Raw genomic sequence first — 20,687 nt, forward strand, 5'->3', positions numbered from 1 at the left:
CCGCTCTTCTGTGCGTGGACGAAGGGCCTTCCATTTCTTGGACGTGTCTGACCTTCGTGTGGGGCGGCTGGCTCACAGGGACGGTGTCTGCCCCTCCATGCCCTGGAGTCCCCTGCGGGTGCAGCCGGGTTCCTTTTATACTCACTCTGCTCCCAGCAGTCCCAGCTGGTGACAGACATGGAGCTGGAATAAGTCCCCGTCCTTCATGGTCAGCCTCTCTCATTGTCAGAGTCGGTCTCAGGCTGCCCGGTTGCTCCTGGGACTGATGGATAAGTCATGTGTCACCCTCACCCCTCCGTGGGGGTGGGCGGAGAGAAGGCACTCCGTCCTCCAGGGGAAGCAGTCCCACCGCCAGCCACCAGCGCGTCACCTGAAGCCGTAACCCCCAACCTCTTCCTGAGATGTACAGTCAGGACGCAGAAGCGGGAGCACACCAGGGCCAGGGGGTAGAGACCAACGGCAAGTGGTCGTTGGTGCCAAAGACTCAGCACAAAGGTTTTATTAAAAACAAAAATGACATTAGGTGATGGGTCCTTTCCTGCCGGGCGCTGGGCGCTCGGTCATGGAAACATCTCTGATGCTGGGGAACAGGCGTATTTTATCCTTAACGTGTCCTGATCAGAAACCTCATGAGTGCCCTCTCCCCTCAGACGTGGAAAAGGCGGCACCCAAAAGGAGAGGCGCGCACTTGCTGGGGGAGAGGACCGCGTGCGTGTCGGCGGCCGTGTCGGACGAGTCGGTGGCGGGAGACAGCGGCGTCTACGAAGGCTTCGTGAAGCAGTAAGGCTCCCGTGCAGCGGGGGGCTCCCCCGTCACTCCCACCCCAAACGCGTGTGGGTCACGGGCCGGGGCGTCCCGCCACCGTCAGTCGCTCCCGCAGCCTCGGGGGCAGCACTGAGGAAACGTGTGCCTGCACATGTCAGTCTGTGTCAAAGATGGTCCGCAGCCAGGGACAGACACGCATGTCAGCCAGGGAGGGACAGACACGCATGTTAGCCAGGGAGGGACAGACATACACGTCAGCCAGGGATGGACAGCATGTCACAGAGACAGACACACATGTCAGCCAGGGAGGGACAGACATGCATGTCAGCCAGGGAGGGACAGACATACACGTCAGCCAGGGATGGACAGCATGTCAGCCAGTGATGGACAGCTTGTCAGCCAGGGAGGGACAGACATGCATGTCAGCCAGGAAGGGACAGCATGTCAGCCAGGGATGGACAGCATGTCACAGACACACATGTCAGCCAGGGAGGGACAGACACGCATGTCAGCCAGGGAGGGACAGCATGTCACAGGGACAGACATGCATGTCACAGGGACAAACATACATGTTAGGGAGGGACAGACATGCATGTCAGCCAGGGATGGACAGCATGTCACAGGGAGGGATAGCATGTCACAGGGAGGGACAAGCAGGGGCTGTCCTTCCTCAGACACGTCTCCTTGAGACTTACCCTGACTTGGATGAGAACGCTGGAGGGGCTGGTCACCTGCGTGGCCATCAGCTCCTGAGTAGGTTTTGGGAGCTGGGAATGGGTGCAGGGGTGCAGTGTACCCACGGAGGCACCAGAAAGTCGGTCCTCTAAAGGAGTGGTTCTCAACCTTCCTAAGGCCCCGACCCTTTAATACAGTCCCTCATGTTGTGGTGACCCCAATTTCATTGTTACAAATTGAACATAATTAAAGCATAGCGATCAATCACAAAAACAATATGTAATTATATATGTGTTTTCCGATGGTCTTAGGCGACCCCTGTGAAAGGGTCGTTTGACCCCCAAAGGGGTCGCAACCCACAGGTTGAGAACCGCCGCCCTAGAGGGTCGGAGACAGACCCTCCTGACAAGGTGAGGGAGAGCTGAGTGAGCGCCCCCCCCCCCCCGGGTGCTGGGAATTCGGGTTTTCACTCAAGTTGGTCCAGTGGCAGATGGTAACCATACCATCGAGCTCCCCATTAATGAGCCTCTCTCCTGCGCCCCTGTCTCCGGTTCCCAGACCCAGTGAAGTGGGAGACGTTGCCTACGGTGAAGAGGATGCTGGCGTCGTCATGGAGACGGCGCAGGTGCAGATCGGGCTCAGGTAAAGCTGTGCACGGGCAGGGCGGGCCTAGAATTCAGGGCGGGGACCACCGGCCTGGGCGCTCTCCTCGCTTCATCAGCCTCTCTTTCCACAGATACGATGCAAAAAGGGCCAGTTTCATGGTGATTGTAGCACAACTCCGGAATCTCCATGCCTTCCTGATACCTCATACTTCAAAAGTGTAAGTAAACCAGTGAGGAGCAAATGGCGGCCATCAAAACCGTCCACAGGAGACATGTACGCTGTCACCAAGCGGTCCCTCCGGCGGCGGCGTGCAGACACGGAGCCGGGCGCCGGGCCTACCGGCAGCAGATGGACCAGAGGAAGGGGGAATGTGAAGAAGCATTTGGGATTTTGATTGTTGTTCAGCCGATTCATTATTAAGAACAGGAACCAGGACTTTTTATCTCACTTTTCAAGCAGAAACTGTAAAATGCTGGGCTGTGTGTGGCAGGGACTGCAATGCTCAGCCTTGACCTCGAGCCCCAGAAAATGGCCTGCAAAGACGGGGACCAAGATGACGTGGCCTTAAAACAGTTGCTTTTCCTCCAACTCAGAACTCACTGTTCATTGCGAGTTAGCGCCTGCGGAGTGTGCCTGGTCGGCAGTGGCCAGTGTACCTGTTGGGGCTCCTGGCCGCAGGTTGGAGGGGAGCCTTGAAGGCGAGAGGAAAGCACACCCCCCCCCCCCCCCGTTTAGTGCCATTTGCTGTAAACCACGAAGAACCTGTTTCCACGGGAACGCTTTAGGGTCCCGTAGTGGTTCTGAGGCGGCTGGTGCATAGCACTGGGGTCTGGAGAAGGAGCCACCCTTCCCTCCCCCAGCTCTCCGCGTGCTGGTCCCCGGAGGCGGGGAAGATGCTGCCGACCCCCAGCCTCAGCAGCAGCCCTGGGCCCAGCAGGTTCTAGCGCTGAAGCTCCACGGTCAGTGTGGACATAACACAGAGCCGCTGTGCCCTTAGTCGGCGTGTGCGTTTGCAGAGTGATTCATGGAGAGGCATCGCCTAGAACACGCCTCCCACAGGCCTGGCGTGGGCGGGGAGGGCTCCGTGGGTGTTCTCTTCCTGGGATTTAAAAGGAAGCATCTCGTGCAGTTTCCAAGAGTTGTGAGTCCTCATAGAATGTGCACTCAGGAACTTTACTTTAAGGTAGTATTACAAGTTGTTTCTCTCTAACTTCTGAATGTTGCAAAGCATAGAGTCTAACACAGGTTGTCATGTCTGATACTTCTGAGATGCTAGGCTGGACTGTGGAAGTCCATCTGTTTTAAGTTTTGGCCCAGAATGCTCCTCAGCCCTTCTCCTCTGGCAGGACAACGTGTTGCATTCCGGGGGCGTGCTCACCGCCGTCTCTAATTAAGGACTCAGGATGATGCTCTTGGGACAACGTCACCTAGTGGGTCCCTCCCTCCCCAGGCTCAGAAATCACTTACAGTGGAGTTGGCTGTACATGGGCAGGTGGGGTGTTCAGCGTGTCTGTCCCATGGTGTTGTCCGCCTTCGCCTTCCTGCCATGTGCGCTGGCTGTGGCCCTTGGGCGTGGTGGGCTATGGCCCATGAGTGTGGCTGGTTATGGCCCTTAGGCGTGGTGGGCTTGGGCCCATGAGTGTGGCTGGCTGTGGCCCTTGGGCGTGGTGGGCTTGGGCCCATGAGTGTGGCTGGCTGTGCCCCTTGGGCGTGGTGGGCTGGGGCCCATGAGTGTGGCTGGCTGTGGCCCTTGGGCGTGGTGGGCTTGGGCCCATGAGTGTGGCTGGCTGTGGCCCTTGGGCGTGGTGGGCTGGGGCCCATGAGTGTGGCTGGCTGTGGCCCTTGGGCGTGGTGGGCTGGGGCCCATGAGTGTGACTGGCTGTGGCCCTTGGGCGTGGTGGGCTGGGGCCCATGAGTGTGACTGGCTGTGGCCCTTGGGCGTGGTGGGCTGGGGCCCATGAGTGTGGCTGGCTGTGACCCTTGGGCGTGGTGGGCTATGGCCCATGAGTGTGGCTGGTTATGGCCCTTGGGCGTGGCGGGCTGGGGCCCAGGGGCCTGTGCTGGGCACTGGTGGCGCGGGCGGGTGGCCTGTGTTGCAGAGCAGGACGGACCTGGGACGGCAGCAGGGCTCTACGTTGATGTGAGTCCGTCCCCCCTGTTTCTCTCTTTGCAGACATTCTCAGGCGCAGTGGTGAACCCGCTGTGGCTGCAGGGCCCTGAAGTCGTTTGCTCTCTCGTCTCTGCAGGTATTTTAGGGTTGCTCTGCTCCCCTCCTCCACGGACGTCAGCTGTCTGTTTCGAACAAAGGTGCACCCGGCCGCGGAACCCCTTCTGTTCAGCGACATGTTCCGAGTGGCCATCTCGCAGGCGGCCTTGCAGCAGAAGACGCTGCGCGTGGACCTGTGCTGCGCCTGCGCGCACCGCGCGGAGGAGTGCCTGGTGGGTGGCCCCGGTCCCGCCCCGGGACCCTCGCCTGCACACCCCCAGGGTTTCTAGTTACTGTGTGCTGCCCCGACGTCGCCACACACCCGCCCAGGGCTCCGACACACCCAGTGGCTGCCTCAGCTTCCATGTGAAGGCGTGATCTCAGGTTTTCGTTCTTTTTCCAGACCTTTGGCCTCTGCTTCTGCGTGGTGACTCTGTAAAGGCTGCTTTCCCTTCCTACCCTCTGACCTCTGTCTGTCTGTCACCTGGGAGCTTGTTTACTCAGTACGAGTCTGTGCTGGGTGCTCTGTACATATATCTCACGAAATCCTCATCACTTGTATAACAAAGGTATGGTCGCCTCTATTTTCAATAAAGAACCACAGAGAGAGGTAATGTACAGCCACCAAATAACCCCACACACAACTCACTGTCACAAACTTAAATTGAGCAAGACACGGAGTGTAGGGTCCCTGTGTCAGCTCACTCTCCCAGCCTTGGTAGCAGAGCGTCTAGGCCCTAGATTGTAGGAAGACATGCGCATTGTTAGTTCGGGCAGTTATGACATTTAAATGCTAAAGCAGAAGACTTCGAACAACTGACAGTGACTTTACCGCACTGTCGTGCATCACACCAGAAATCCATTCCACACGAGTGAAATACGGTGCTCCAATGCGCTGGGTGAACGGTGGGTCCCTCGCCGAGCCTTTCCCGCGGTGCAGGGGAGACACAAACACCTGTCCCCACGCACAAAGCTGAAAAGAGTGAAAGATCTCTTACTCATGTTTTGTCTGTAAATAAAAATGCCTGGCACTGTCTGACAATGAAGACAGTTAGAAAGAAGCAAAGATGCCCTGGCTGGTTTGCTCAGTGGAGAGAGCGTTGGCCCACAGACTGAAGGCTCCAGGGTTCAGTTCTGGTCCAGGGCACGTACCTTGATTGCAGGCTCTATCCCGGCCCTGGTTGGGGCGTGTTCAGGAGGCAACCAATCCATGTGTCTCTCTCACATCCATGTTTCTCTCTCTCTGTCTCTCCCCCTCCCTCCCACTCTCCCTAAAATATCAATGAAAAAATATCCTTGGGTGAGGATTAAGAAAAAAATTTTTTAAAGCAAGAAGCAAAGATTAAGTAGGCTGTCAGAAAGGTTTAGTATAAATATATGTGTTAGCAGCTCCATAAAGTTAATAAATATGTTAAGTGATTTTCTTATAAAATGATACAGTTTAATTTAGATCCTGGTTGAAACTATGATTTGGTGAAATATTAAAACTTTTAAGCTATTTTTTTTTTAATATTCTAACTTAGTTAAAGAAAAATTTTTCTAATTTCTCATTTAAGAACCACCATGGAGTTTTTTGTTTGTTTTTACCTTTTTCAGTAGATATTGGACTTTTGTAAATAATAATCAGATCACTCATAACCTAAGATGCATTATGATTTGTACTTAGTCATTTGTATTTTTAAACTTTAAAAAAAAATTTCACACTTACAAAATGTTGCATGCTTAGTCATTAGGTTGTGGCAAAACCGTATCTCACAAAACAATCCCAGAATTGGCTTTTATTTTTTAATATTTTATTAAAAACTTTTAATTGATATCAGAGAGTAAGGGAGAGGGAGAGAGAGACAGAAACATCAGTGATGAGGGAGAATCATTGATCGGCTGCCTCGTGCACACTCCACACTGGGGATCAAGTCCACAGCCCAGGTGTGTGCCCTGACAGAGAATCAAACCAGTGACCTTCTGGTTGATAGGTCGACGCTCAGCCACTGAGCCACCGACTGGGCCAGAGTTGGCTTTTAGATTGGGATCATTTCTTATTCAGTCACACCTGAAAACATAAGACATCTTCAGGTTTTTAAAAAAATGTAATGCTTTATATCATGGATATTGCTTTTTTTTTAACCCTAAAACAAGCTTGCCCAATAATCTTGATTATATCAGGAGCAGATGTGGATTTAAACATTCTATCTTCTCTCTTTTCTTTCTCTCGCCTCCCACAGGCTGGAACTCAGATCAGTCTGGCCGACTTGCCGTTTTCCAATGAGATTTTCACTCTGTGGTACAATCTGCTTCCTTCTAAGCAAATGCCCTCTAAAACGAATGAAGAAGAACACGAGGATTCAGTATTCCAACCAAACCAGCCATTGGTGGAGCCCATAGACCTGGTGAGTCAAAATGAGAGAAGAAGGTCATTGCGGTTTAATAAACTCACACGGGATAGAAGGCCGTGATGCCAACGTGCTTCATGCACTCGCTATCCTTCCTTCCTCCCACCCTCCTAGGAAGAAGGAAAGATAACTTCCCGCTGTTTCAAGTTGATAAAGAATCACTTGTGTCTGCTCACACTTCCTCCCATAAGCATAGCCTGACGTGGAGGCGCGTGGCTTTGGGTGACATGAACAACCTTTTGACTTAAGTTTATATTTTACACATGGTGTTCACTGTCAAGTTACACATTTGAAACTGTTAGATTTTTTGCAAAGGTTAAAATATGAGCTTAGTTTCCGTTTGTAACATCAAGCTCCACAAATATTTTCTATTACAAAGTGTGTTGTAACCAATTGTCACGCTTCACGACTTCACAGAATTGACTCAGGGGCCTTCTGTGAAGCCGCTCGTCACCGATCTGGCATCTGTGGGTGCTGCTGCTGAGTCACGTTTATAGAGTGACTGTGAGGGAGGACCTCACAGCGTGAGTCAGACAAAGCAGCAGGGCTCAGCTGGTCATCGGCGCAGACCCCATGGGCACTGGTGGGCAGCGGAGGGAGACCGGCGAGGGGGAGAGCCCACGTGACACACCAGCGCCGTGGTCGAGACTCAGGCGTCCAGAGTGCTTCCATCATGTCCCCGTGTGCCAGTGTCTTCATAAGCTTTATGCCGTATACTTCGCATAGCGTACAGTCCACCCCTTTAAAGTGTACGTTCCCCAGCTGGACCACACAGTTCAGTAGTTCTTAGTTCATTCACAGCCGTGTGCAACCCTCACCACGTCTAACATTAGGACATCGCCTCCTCCCAAAAGGGAGCGCATAGCCTTTAGCTTATAGCACCCAGTTCTGACCCTGCACCCAAGACAACCATTCATCTTCCTTCCGTCTATAAATTGGTTAATTGTGGGCATGTCATACAAATGGAGTAACGCAGTACTTACTCTCTGTGGCTGTCTTTCACTTAGCGTAATGTTTTCAAGATACACCCACATAGTAACATGTGTTAGTGCCTGGTTATTTCCAAGTAATATTCCACTGTAGGGATATACCACCTTTTATCTGTTCATCAGCTCATGGCCATTTGGGCTGTTGATACTGCTTTACTCTTATTAATAACACTGCTACGAACATTTGTATAAACTTATATGGACGTGTGTCTTCATTTATCTTGGGGACATACCTAGGAGTGGAATGGTTGGGTCAAATGTTGAACATAATTCTAGGTTTCACATGTTGAAGAGCTGCCAAACTGTTTCCACGGTGTCTGCGCCATTTTATATTCTCGCCAGCACCGTCTGAGGTCCGTTTCCCACACCCTCGCCCATGGGGTTAATCTTTTTCACTCCAGCCAGGCTGGTGGGGAGGAAGGGGTATCTCTGGGTTCATTCTCATTTCCCTAATGACTAAGATGTGGGGCATATTTTCATGGGCTGGTCATTAGTATATCTTTTTTTTTTTTTTGAGAACTGTCTATTCAGATCCTTTGTTTGCTTTTTAAATGGGTTATTTATCTTTTTATTATTGAGTTATGGGAGTTCCTCGTATATTCTTGATAGAAGTCTCTTATCCAGTAAATGATTGTAAATATTTTCTCTCATGCTGTGGGTTATCGTTTCATTTTCTTGATGGTTTTATTTGTAGTAAAGTTTAAAATTGTGATAAAAATCAAATTGTGTATTTTTTTTCTTTAATTGCTTATGTTGTTGATGTCAGATCTAAGAAGGCTTTGCCAAACTTAACGTCACAAAGATTTACTCCTGTGTTTTCTCCCGAGAGTTTTAAAGTTCAGTTCTATTTTTAGGCCTCTGGTTCATTTGTGTTTTTATGTGTGATGTAACAAATGGGTCCAAGTTCATTCTTTTTGTATGCGGGCATGCAATTGTCCCAACACTATTTATTGAAAAAAACTACTCTTTCTCCCATTGAATTATCTTGCCCAAAATCAATTGACCACAAGTGTGAGCATTTATATTACAGGACTCTAAATTCTGTTCCACTAACCTGCATGTCTGTACTTAGGCCAGCACCACACTGCTTTGATTACTGTAGTTTATAATTATTTTGAAATCAGAAAGTATGAGTCATCAAACTTTGTTTTTCTTTTTCAAGATGGTTTGGGCTGTTCAGGGTCCCTTGCATTTCCATATGAATTTTAGCACCAGTTTATCAATTTCCACAAAAAAAAAAAAAATAGGGTATTGATAGAGACTACATTGAGTCAGTAGGTCAGCTGGGGGCATTGTTGCCTTAATGGTGTTAGTCTTCTGATCCATGAGTACAAGATGTCTTCCCATCTATTTAGGTCTTCCTTAATTTCTTTCAACACTGTTTTGTATTTGTCAGAGACCAAGTTTATGCTTCTTTTGTTAATGTTATTCTTTTTGATGCTCTTGTAAATAGAACTGTTTTCTTAATTGCATGTTCAGATTATTCATTGTGTAATTAATTTTTGTCTATTTATCTTGTATCCTGCAATCTTGCTGAACTCATTTATTAGTACTAATAGGTTTTTTAGTGGATTCCCTAGGATTTTCTATGTATAAGATTATGTCTTCTGAAAACAGGGTTAGTTTACTTCTTCCTTTCCAGCTACTTTGTGTTTCTGGCTCTTGCCTAGTCTCCCCGGCTGGAGCTCCCAGCGCGGCACTGGGAGAAGTGGTGGGCGCAGGCCTCCTGGTCCTGTGCCTGCCCTTCGCGGGAAGTTCAGGCTCTCGCCGCTAGGTGTGATTTTTGCTGTGGGTTTTGTAGATGTCCTTCCTCACGCTGAGAAAGCCCTCCCCCTGGTTTGCTGAGTGTCTTTATCATTATAGGTTATTGGATTGGACAGGAGCTTTTCAGCATTTATTGAGATGGTCATGTGGTTTCTGTCCTGTATTCTATTCATATGGTTTATTGATTTTCAGATATTAAGCCAATCTTGCATTCCTAGGATACATCCCCACTCGGTCATGGTGTATAATCCTTTTTATATGTTATTAGATTTAGGTGGTTTTTTTCCAGCAGTTTACTCTGATGTGCTAATATGATTTGTGTGTGTGTTTATTCTAGTGAAATTCTCCATCATTTTATCTGTTTTCTTAAATATATTAACTATAAAATAATAAATTTCTTCTCCAAGTAACTGCAGTGCATAGATCACCGGTGAGTCTGCCTCTTTTAAATATATTTTATTGATTTTTTACAGAGAGGGAGGGAGAGGGATAGAGAGCTAGAAACATCGAAGAGAGATACATCGGTCAGCTGCCTCCTGCACACTCCCCTACTGGGGATGTGCCTGCAACCAAGGTACATGCCCCCGACCGGAATCGAACCTGGGACCCATGAGTCCGCAGGCCGACGCTCTATCCACTGAGCCAAACCGGTCAGGGCGAGTCTGCCTCTTCTGTCTGCTGTTTCTTTGGGCCTCGTCACTGGGTGTGTTGTCAGTGGAATGCTGGGAGTTATGTCTGAAAGTGCAGGCTGCAGGCCTCCTCTGGAGAGGGTGTGCTCTCCTGGAAGGCAGCTCACAACTGGGGGCCCTGAATTCCAGCTTTTCTCCCCTAGGAAGGCGAGATGACTGGAATGCCTCCAGCCAGCTGCACATTGCTTTCTTTCTCCGCTCCTTGTTTGCACGATGGCAGCTTAGGAATGGCAGGTGCCTCTGTGGGGAGTCACTTTAGAGTCGCTTTCTTCGGTCTCTTGCGTGCTGGCAGCACCATCTGTTGGTCTGTTGGTCTGAGGGCCTCCCACCAGAATTGGCATGTGCCCCCCACCCCGGGAAAAGAGTGCAGTGGTGGTCGGTCTGCCTGCCTGCAGTTCCCTCGGCCAGGGCCTTGGCCCTCTGGTCCCCATCGCCTTTGTGGCTCTTCATCGCGTAGAAACCCCTGGAGTTTCTGTTGGTTTTATTCTGTTCATCTTTCATAGTCTCAGCAGGAGAACTGCGTCTAGTCCGGCTTCCTTTTCACAATGGGAAGTCCCACCTGATGAGTAGCTCACTTATTTCTGGAAGGGCATCTGTTCATGCCATCTGTTCCTCTCTCCCCAGGATGCAGTGTCAGCCTTACTCGCAAGAACATCGGCGGAGCTGCTGGCTGTGGAGCAAGAATTAGCACAAGAAGAAGAAGAAGAACCGGGGCCGGGAGAGGAGCAAAGGGGCCCAGATGGAGACTGGTAAGGCCTTCCCCTCCTTTTGCTGTTGGGAGCTCAAGGAGGATGCACTCCGTTTCTCCTAAGAAACTTTCAGCCCAGCCTGTGGCTCAGTGATTGAGCGCTGACCTCGGAACCAGGAGGTCATGGTTCCTCTCCTGATCAGGGCACATGGCTGGGTTGCAGGCTCGATCCCCAGGAGGGGGCGTGCAGGAGGAGGCAGCCAATCAATTATATATAAAACATTTTAATTTTTATGTATAACTAGAGGCCCGGTGCGTGAAATTCGTGCAAGGGGGGGGGGGGGTCCCTCAGCCCAGCCTGCACCCTGTCCAATCTGGGACCCCTCAGGGGATGTCAGTAGAGTTTGTACAGAACACATATGTTGTGAAGCCCCCACATATCACAGCACCGAAACCCATGCCATGGCTTTTGTTGATGACAAGGTCACATGGCTTGAAGGGTCTTCTGTTATTTTAATAGTAAAACTCCCTTCCCACGGGTTCCGCCGCTGCGGACCCTGAGCACAGGGGATCATGGGTATTTTTACTCCTCGTGTCTTTATCCACGCTTAGCAGAGAGTCACTTCGTTCCATTGTACAATTAATTTTACAAGACATGGCCCAGCCAGCATGGCTCAGTGGTTGAGCGTCGACCTAAGAACCTGGAGGTCACGGTTCGATTCTCGGTCAGGGCACATGTCTGGGTTGCAGGTTTGATCCCCAGTGTGGGCTGTGCAGGAGGCAGCCAATCAATGATTCTGTCTCATCATTGATGTTTCTATCTCTCTCTCCCTCTCCCTTCCTCTCTGAAATGAATAAAACTATATTTTTAAATTTTTTTTTACAAGACACAGACAACTAACACCAAGTTATATTCTAGGGAGTGACAGTATTTTAAACGGCGGGGCTAACCTTAATATTTGATTTTCAGTATATTTCTATTTTAATCTGTAGGAATTAGGTCAAATTGCATGAGTTTGGCATTTTCGTACCTAACTATGGTGACCTTGCTGTCGGTTGCTGGAGAGAACTTTATTTTTCATGACCACTTAGTAGACAGGGCTTGGATCGTGATGTGTGTCCGCGGTTCCCTGCCCTCGTTCCAGGTGGATGTGCCCAGGTACCTTGCCCTGGTACCAGGTGGATGTGCCCAGATACCTTGCCCTGGTACCGGGTGGATGTGCCCAGGTACCTTGCCCTGGTATCGGGTGGATGTGCCCAGATACCTTGCCCTGGTACCGGGTGGATGTGCCCAGGTACCTTGCCCTGGTATCGGGTGGATGTGCCCAGATACCTTGCCCTGGTACCGGGTGGATGTGCCCAGGTACCTTGCCCTGGTACCGGGTGGACATCCCAGGGTGCACTGTGCTGGGACACGCCGGCTGGACTTAGGGTGTGTCTCGCTTCGTTTCTCTGAAGGTTGGCGATGCTGAGAGAGGCCTCTGACGAAGTGGTGGCTGAGGAAGAGGCCGACGTGGCGCTGCCCGGGGGCAGCAGGCGAATGGGAGACCTAAGCTCGTGCCCGAGTGTGCCCGAGACAGCTGAAGACACAAGGAGGGGAGGAGACAGCTGTGCCAACAGCCCTGGCAGCCAGCCCCCTGCGGGAATGCCCACCCTGGTGAGGACTTCCAGCTGCACTCTCCCAGGCAGGGCTCTTACAGCCACCCTGTCGGCTGAGTTTGTCTCTTCGGGTATAACCACACCAAGACTTGGCGGAAGCTGATCGCCGTAGGCATCGGTGGAGTCGGCTGTCAGAAGCATCGTAAAAAAATTGTACCAGGTGTACCGGTTAATAACGCGGATTTTGTAATCAAAGAAAACACGATAATTTCAAGAGAAACATCAAAAGTGCTTTATTCAAAGTAATGTCCATTGCTAGCTACATATTTCCCCCATCTTTCAGGTAATTTGTGAATACTATCCCAACAGAACTTGTCTTGTTTTGAGGCAGACCATTCAGAGACCCAATTTTCCATGTCTCCGTACATTTTGAAGTGCTGCTCAGAAAGTGCGTGTGCCATCGATCGGAACAAGTGGTAATCTGAAGCAGCAAGGTCTGGTGAATACAGCGGGTGGGTTAATACTTCCCAGGCAAGATCTTTAAACGTGTCTTTAACTGGTTTTGAAGTGTGTGATGGTGCGTCATCATGAAGCAAAATTATTTTGCCATGTCTTCTGGCACATTCTGGTCGTTTCACGATCAATGCATGGTTCAAATTGATTATTTGTTGTCGATAGCGATCAGTATTAACGGTTTCACCTGGTTTTAGAAGCTCATAATTCACCACACCTTCCTGATCCCACCAAACGCAGAGCATTGTCTTCTTTCCGAAGCGATTTGGCCTTGCAGTCGATGTTGATGGTTGACCTGGATCAACCCATGATTTTGTGCACTTGGGATTCTCAAAATAAATCCACTTTTCATCACCAGTCACAATTCAGTGCAAAAAAGACTTTCGTGCTGTTGAAGCAAAATTTTAATGATGACTTTTCGGTTTTCCGTTTGTCTTTCGTTCAGTTGATGTGGCACCCATTTTGCTTCCTTTAAAATCTTCCCCATTGCTTGTAAACGATCGGAAATCGTTTGCTGAGCAACGTTTAATCTTTCTGCAAGTTGTTTTTGAGTTTGGCATGCATCTTCATCCAGTAATGCTTGTAATTGTTGGTCTTCAAGCTTTTTTGGTAGACCTGGATATTATTTGTCTTTCACATCGAAATCATCACTTCTAAAGCTTTTAAACCAGTGTTCACAGGTATCTTGAGATGGAGCATGTTCACCATAAGCTTCCCAAAGTATACGATAACTTTCAGCAGCACTTTTCTTCAAAATAAAGTAATGAATTAAAACTTCCCGCAAATGCTCTTTTTTTGGCACGAAATTTGACATTTTCCCCCCCTAATCTCCCCAAGGTTGGCATTCTGCGAAATTTGACATTTTTAAGCGTAAAAATATCTGTGATGTTAACGCCTTCAGAAAATTTGACATATGAAGTTTTGAAGCGTGCTGTCAATACAACAAAATAGCATACATATCAAATCGCATATAAACATATGTGTAACTCCATCTATTGAAAAAAAAATCCGCATTATTAACTGGTACACCTGGTAAATGGGCCCCAAATATTCATTCCCCACTTAGCTTTTATATGAGAAGGTAAATAGTGGTACTTCGATCTGGTAACTGCTCTGTGACTATGTATTAAAAGCATTTTCAGAATTTCCTGGGTAACACCAGCATGATTACCTAATTGCATTAATTTTCATAAATGTTGTAAGTTTATTTCTATTTCAAACATGAAGTAAACGTTTAAAGTTCACGCCTGTTAGAGGGCGTTCTGATTGGAGGTGGCAGATGACCCAGTCCAGGCACAGGCTAGTTCAGTGGCAGACACATTGAGGGGACGTTATGTTCAAGCTTTGAGGGTGCCGGCAAACTTGGGATGTTGTAACAAGCTTAGACAATTCCTTATTCCTGAGAAAAGCAATGCCTCATGTTCCCTGGCTGAAGACTTCGTATGGGTAGGTATGTATAGCTGCATAGTCCACGTAAGCCTATAACTTTGCAGTAGATTTCATTTTCTTGTTTAATTACCTTTATCGTTTATTCTGAAAAAAGCACTCATCCGTTGAATGCTTTTTAATGATGAGGCATGTCCAGATAAGATTGTTCATAGAGCCCCGTTTACCTTCTGTCAACGGAAACCTTCATTCTTGAGGTCTAATCTGTTAGGACAGAGATCACCCTACCCACCCCCTCCATGGTTGTCCCCTGGGGTCCCGTCAGGAGTCACGAGGCCCTTCTCTCGGAAGAGGCCCTAGTGCTAGATGGGCCTGTGGTGTAAGGCTAGGGCTTTCTTTTGTCCTTAGAAGAACGGGGTGTAAATGAGCCCACGTGTGTCAGCTCCTGACGAAGGCCTTCCATTGCAGGTTGACAAGGAGACCAACACAGAGGAGGCCGAGGACGCTGGCCTGGCGGTGCGGCCCAAAGAGCGCAGCGGGCTGAGCGGGCGGCAGCGCCCCCTGGTGAGGAGCAGCGTGATCGTGCGCTCGCAGACCTTCTCGCCCGGGGAGCGCAGCCAGTACATCTGCCGGGTAAGGACCGGCCCTGCCCGGGGCGGAACATGGGACATGCCCGGGACATGCACCTGTGGTGGGCATCTCAAACTCCGACCACAGACAGGAACCGCTAGGAGCGCTTTTATAAAATACTCATAAGTATCACACTCTGTGGTTCGTTTTAGTTTGGTTTTGGGGTCCCCCCTTTCCTAAATTTAATGTCTCATTGGCTCCAGGGCCATATATGTGGCAAATATGTGAAGTTGCAGACCTGGCTACTGAGTACACGTGGACTTCGGCCTGTATTTAGAAACTGCAGGTGATTGGAGGGTTAGCTTTTGTAGACCTCTGTGCACGTTACACACCGCATTGGGCCTGCTGGACCAAAACCTGGGAATTGGGTTTTAGAACCAAGCCATCTTTTAGTGATGGCGCTAGGCACGGAATCAGAGTCACAGTTCTGTGGCGAATGTTGGGGGACTCGTACCAATTTACCTACCACTAGTTCCAGTAGAATTTATGACTGCTAGTAATAGAGGGTGCAGTATTATAAAATGGGGTGGAAAGTGCTGTGAAAATGTATTTGTTTGACTCAACAAATGTGTTTATTAGCACCTGCTATTAAGCATGTTCCTAGCTCCTTGGGACCTGTCTGAACCAGAGACCCAAGCTCTGCCCTTGCAGAGCTGCGTTCTTGTGGGCCGAGCCCAGCGATGAGCAGTGGACACGATGTGTCTGGGGTGGGGACAGGGCTGTGAAGATGAGGGGCTGGGATGCTGAGGCGAGGGGCGCAGGTTTAAGTAGGTTCGAGTGGGCTTCACTGATGAGGTGATATTTCAGCAACTCCCTGGTGCCGGTGAGGGGGAGCGAATGGGCCGACTGGGCTAAGAGTTGTCTAGGTTGTCAAACTGTGTCTCAACGCCAACCTGTACATCAGCTTTTCTTTTAAAAATAAACGTTGTGCGCCCTCGCCAGTTTGGGTCAGTGAATAGAACATCAGCCTGCGAACTGAGGGTCCCAGGTTCGACTCTGGTCAAGGGCACATGCCTGGGTTGCGGGCTCGATTCCCAGTAGGGGGACATGCGGGAGGCAGCCGATCAATGATTCTCTCATCATTGATGTTTCTGTCTCTCCCTCTCCTTCCTCTCAGAAATCAATTTTTAAAAATAAAATTAAATAAATGTTGGGGGAAAAATAAATAAAATTAAATAAATGTTGCGTATTCGCTGAAAACAAAAAGGATCATTTTCTGCCAGAGTCTGTGCAGTTATCTTAACCATGACTTCTGATAACTGCCACCAAAAGGCACTTGTTTAAATTATTCCCAAAGATTAAGTCATTTAAGGAAAAAACGGCACAGGGCAAAGCGTGTTTGGGGAGGATTTTCTGTAAGAGATAAGCTGTTATCGCCATCCCTTTGTCGGCTCTGTGAGGCAGTGATTTTTTTTCTTTTTTTAATCCTTGACTCCAGTTGAATCGCAGTGACAGTGACAGCTCAACCCTGGCTAAAAAATCTCTGTTTGTGAGAAACTCCACTGAACGGCGCAGTTTGAGGGTCAAAAGGGTACGTATTCCGTCAGCACCAGCCCGGGCCTACCCCACCCGGAGTCCTGGCTGCCACGCGTCCGCGCCGACGGGCTCTTGGGCTCTTGGGCTCTTGGGCGAAGCCGCTGTGATGACAGGGATGCACATGTTCCAGACCGTCACGCTAGGATGTTCGCGTTTCAGTCCCTCTCTCTTCTGTCAAATAGTCCAGCTTCTGTTAGTAATCTCCTATTTTCCATTCCCTCTGCCAGCTCTGTAGGCAGGAAGTGCCCTCCTGTTCCCCTGCGTATGGCCTCACCCGGCCGCCTTTGAAGTCCTGTCCCCAGGCCAGTCCGGCCCAGGCTGAGCGACCACCTCCCCCGACGCCCTGCGGCACAGCGGCCCCCACCTCCCAGTCTCCTCCAGCCTCTAACGCCTCCTCAAGCTCACACACTGTGTCCTCTTCCTAGGGTTTTGCCTACAGACCCCCGCAGACATTCCTTCATACACATTCAGGTTATTTCTTAACAAACCGATAAGACTGGCTGCAGGAAGAACAGCCGAGATGCGGGGGTGAGAGCTGATATGAGATGATGGGAAACAGAGGAAGGAGCCAGGATTGAAGCGTTGCTTAGAGGAGGGATCAGATCTGAGCCCCGCCGCCCGCGGCCTTCCGGCCGTCACTCACAGGCATGAAAGCAAAAGGTGTGAGTGCGGGGGAGCGTGTCCTGAAATGGAGGACGTGTAGGCTCCGCACACGAGTTGGTTTTCCCAGAGGGCGGCCTTCGTGCAGCCGAGTGGCCAGGCCGAGGAGGCTGTCTATGGTGATAACGGGCAAGTCTCCGGTTGGAACAGGGAAGGTTTGCTTCTTGCTCAGCCCTTGCTCAGCCGTTTGGCTGGGCGCCCTGCTGCTGTGGTCCTCCCTGGGGACCCTCTCGGGTGCAGCAGGTGCGAGAAGCGTGCAGACTGACACGGGCGTTGAAGCTTCCGCCGGGAGTGACACGGCACTCCCGCTGACCGTCCCTGGCCAGGGCTCGTCACTCCCGCTGACCGTCCCTGGCCAGGGCTCGTCACTCCTGCTGACCGTCCCTGGCCAGGGCTCGTCACTCCCGCTGACCGTCCCTGGCCAGGGGTCGTCACTCCCGCTGACCGTCCCTGGCCAGGGCTCGTCACTCCCGCTGACTGTCCCTGGCCAGGGCTCGTCCCTCGGCAGGCACAGCCTCCGCCGGGAGCCAGGAGCTGCCACCCCCGGGGCCAGGAGGCAGGGGCCGCGGGTGATGGGGGCGGCGCACTCAGGGTGTTCGTGGTTTGTTTTCCCACCCCCCAGGCGGTTTGCCAGCCCGTCCTCCGAAGAGCGGCCCAGGAGTGCCCGGTGCGCACGTCCCTGGACCTGGAGCTGGACCTGCAGGCCTCGCTCACCCGCCAGAGCCGCCTCAACGATGAGCTGCAGGCGCTGCGGGACCTGCGGCAGAGGCTGGAGGAGCTGAAGGCCCAGGGGCAGACGGACCTCCCGCCGGGCGTGCTGGAGGACGACCGGTTCCAGAGGCTGCTGCGCGAGGCCGAGAAGCAGGTACAGCCCGGGCGCCGGCTGGGGCGGGGGTGCGGGGGGGCCGCGTGCAGAACCATCCCTCCAAGGCCCCCACGGGGAGGTGCCAGCTCCCTCCTCAGCTGGCTCGGCTCTTCAAACCCCTTTCCAACAGCTTGGAGCACCCTCCTGTTGTGGCCTTTTTAAACCCAGGATGTAGCTGAGAGGGGTCCTGCCACCCGGTGCCGTGAGAGGGCCGCCCCTCCGCACCCCGTCCCGCAGCCGCTCTGGGGCCACTGGCCTCCTGACCCAGGGGAGCGTGCAGCGAGGGCAGCGGTCACTTCTGCTCCCCGTTTTCCTTCGTCTCCACATGAGACTTGGCAGATAAACACAGTAAAACTTTTAACACCAGTGGTCACCTGTGTTTGAAATTGCGTGGCCACATCACCGTGAGTTTCCACATTCTGTTACCTTCAAGGAAGGTCCCGCTGCACGCATTCTCCCTTCACACAGCCCCCCTACAAACGGCTGTATGAAACAGCATAGAAAATCCCTGATTTAAAAATAGGGTCTTTTAAAGGAATATTTCTGTTAGTCTTCCTCCTAAATAGAAACTCCAAGAGCCTTCATATTGATACATTGATTTATTCTCTCAAGATTAGAGTTTATATTTTAGTATAGGAGCATATGTTTACATCTATAATAATAAAAGTGTAATATGCTAATTAGACCAGACGTACTTCCTGACGAAACCATGGCTGCGGCAGGGGCCAAGCCCCTTGCACGAATTTCATGCATCGGGCCTCTAGTCAACATATAATATACAAATAGAATTGTCTGCGTAGCTGAAATATTACAAATGCCAAAACATTATTTTCTTTCAACCCTTTGGATGGGAATCTGAAATAGATTCGTCATATCCTTAAATCTAATAGAATCTTCTGTCCATGATATAAACTCCTCTTTTCGGCCCAAAGTGATTGCTTAGTCATATAGAGTATGGTACTTTAATGAAACTTGGAGTCGCCGAAACCGGTTTGGCTCAGTGGATAGAGCGTCGGCCTGCGGACTGAAGGGTCCCGGGTTCGATTCCGGTCAAGGGCATGTACCTGGGTTGCGGGCATATCCCCAGTGGGAGATGTGCAGGAGGCAGCTGATCGATGTTTCTCTCTCATCGATGTTTCTAACTCTCTATCTCTCTCCCTTCCTCTCTGTAAAAAATCAATAAAATATATTTAAAAAAAAAAAAAAGAAACTTGGAGTCATTAACTGACTAGCACTTCTAATTCTAGATGGAACTCAAACTTAACGTATGAATTTCAGAGATCAACCTGATACCAATGACTTCTAAAGAAAGTTTAAGCAGCAAAACCCATTACATATCTGTATTATATCCCTCCTGATATAATGCACATAGGATCTCAGAGGATGTCTGTTCCGCAGGGAGTTGAATAGTAGGTCTCCTATTAGATGCCACAGCAGATAACAGGGTAATTAGACACTGTCATGCCCGTAAAGGGCTTGTGGTTTGGTATAGGAGATGAGCCAGGAAGGCTTCCTGGAGGAAGTGGCATTTCCCTGGTCTGGAAAGTGGGTGGTGAACTTCGTCCCAGGCAAGGGTGCAGAGGCCAGCAGGGGGGTCCCAGCAATGACAGCACAGTCCCCGGAGCGCTCCTGGCAGGGAAGGGCCACGGATGGGAGCCTGTAGGACAGCAGTCTTTCTGCAAAATGGGATGTTGAGTTAAAGGCTGAAATGCCCTCGCCCTATGTTAATAACCATCATCTTCTTCACTCTCGAGTCTTTCAATTCAACATTAGCACTAATTCCAAACGGTTGGTTGACACTGACCAACTTTAATATCCTGAAGAAGCACTGCAGTCTCCCTCCCTCGTGCGCCAAAGGCTTGCACAGCTGGGTTTGCGTTTTACAGCTGTAGACAGGAGCAGGACTTGACATCTTCGCATTTCTGTAAACAGACTGTTCGAAGTCAGGTGCTGGTGACGCTCGGGCTGGTCCCTGAAGGAGCGGAGGGAATTGGGTTCTGTTTCCCATCTGGTGGGGTGGCCTGGGTGTGTCCAGACTGTAGGAGTTCTCTGAGCTGTACACTTATGTCACCTTTTGGGAATGTGAATTCTGTTTTCGTTAACAGCTTTTAAATGGCTAAGACAGAGAGAAAGGGGTTGAAAAGGTGGAGAAGGGGCTGAAAGTATGCTTCCCGGAACGTCAGCAGTAGACGTTCCTTGGACACGATGCTAGGATAGTTTTTCATTTCCTTTCTGAGGGTTCTGAGGTTTTCCAGCTGCCTAAACAGTCGCCCTGCCTGGGAAACAAGGCATTTTTAATGCGATACCACGGACAAGCCCGAATCCGTGGCCGCTGCGCCTCCGCAGGGCCTTGCACATGAGTGTCGTCTGCGATGGTGAGAAGAGCACCCCGTTGGCTGCCGAGGTGCCCGCTGGCTTGTTTGTATCCTTGAAGCCTGCAGCCGTCTCTGGGCGTCTCTGATTGGGGTGCCTATTCCTTTGCCAGGCTGAACAGTCCAAAGAGGAGCAGAAGCAAGACCTGAGCGCGGAGAAACTGCTGAGGCAGGTCTCCAAGGACGTGTGTCGGCTGCGGGAGCAGAGCCGCAAGGTGCCTCGGCAGGTGCAGTCCTTCAGGTAACCGGCCCCGGCTCACGTGGGGGCGGGTCGCGTCGGGGCGTCCTCACGCGTCTGATCACAGAGGGGTCCCCGCGGAGTGCCCTGGGCCTTAGTGTCAGGGTGCGAGGCGC

General features: G+C 50.7%; 1 protein-coding gene across 1 annotated transcript in view; it reads left to right on the top strand.

Annotated features, from left to right (window-relative positions):
* Positions 1 to 20,687, top strand: part of WWC2 (WW and C2 domain containing 2) — a 130,055-nt gene that overhangs the window by 106,052 nt on the left and 3,316 nt on the right. Inside the window, exons 12-22 of the mRNA XM_081084078.1 lie at positions 651 to 780; positions 1,999 to 2,082; positions 2,177 to 2,263; positions 4,293 to 4,485; positions 6,475 to 6,639; positions 10,709 to 10,833; positions 12,231 to 12,429; positions 14,739 to 14,903; positions 16,339 to 16,431; positions 17,719 to 17,961; positions 20,447 to 20,574. Coding sequence (XP_080940204.1) covers positions 651 to 780; positions 1,999 to 2,082; positions 2,177 to 2,263; positions 4,293 to 4,485; positions 6,475 to 6,639; positions 10,709 to 10,833; positions 12,231 to 12,429; positions 14,739 to 14,903; positions 16,339 to 16,431; positions 17,719 to 17,961; positions 20,447 to 20,574 — 1,612 coding nt within the window. The remainder of the gene's footprint in view (positions 1 to 650; positions 781 to 1,998; positions 2,083 to 2,176; positions 2,264 to 4,292; positions 4,486 to 6,474; positions 6,640 to 10,708; positions 10,834 to 12,230; positions 12,430 to 14,738; positions 14,904 to 16,338; positions 16,432 to 17,718; positions 17,962 to 20,446; positions 20,575 to 20,687) is intronic.

Source organism: Myotis nattereri (assembly GCF_964212035.1).
Source record: "Myotis nattereri genome assembly, chromosome: 2".
In the NCBI taxonomy this organism is placed as follows: Eukaryota; Metazoa; Chordata; class Mammalia; order Chiroptera; family Vespertilionidae; genus Myotis; species Myotis nattereri.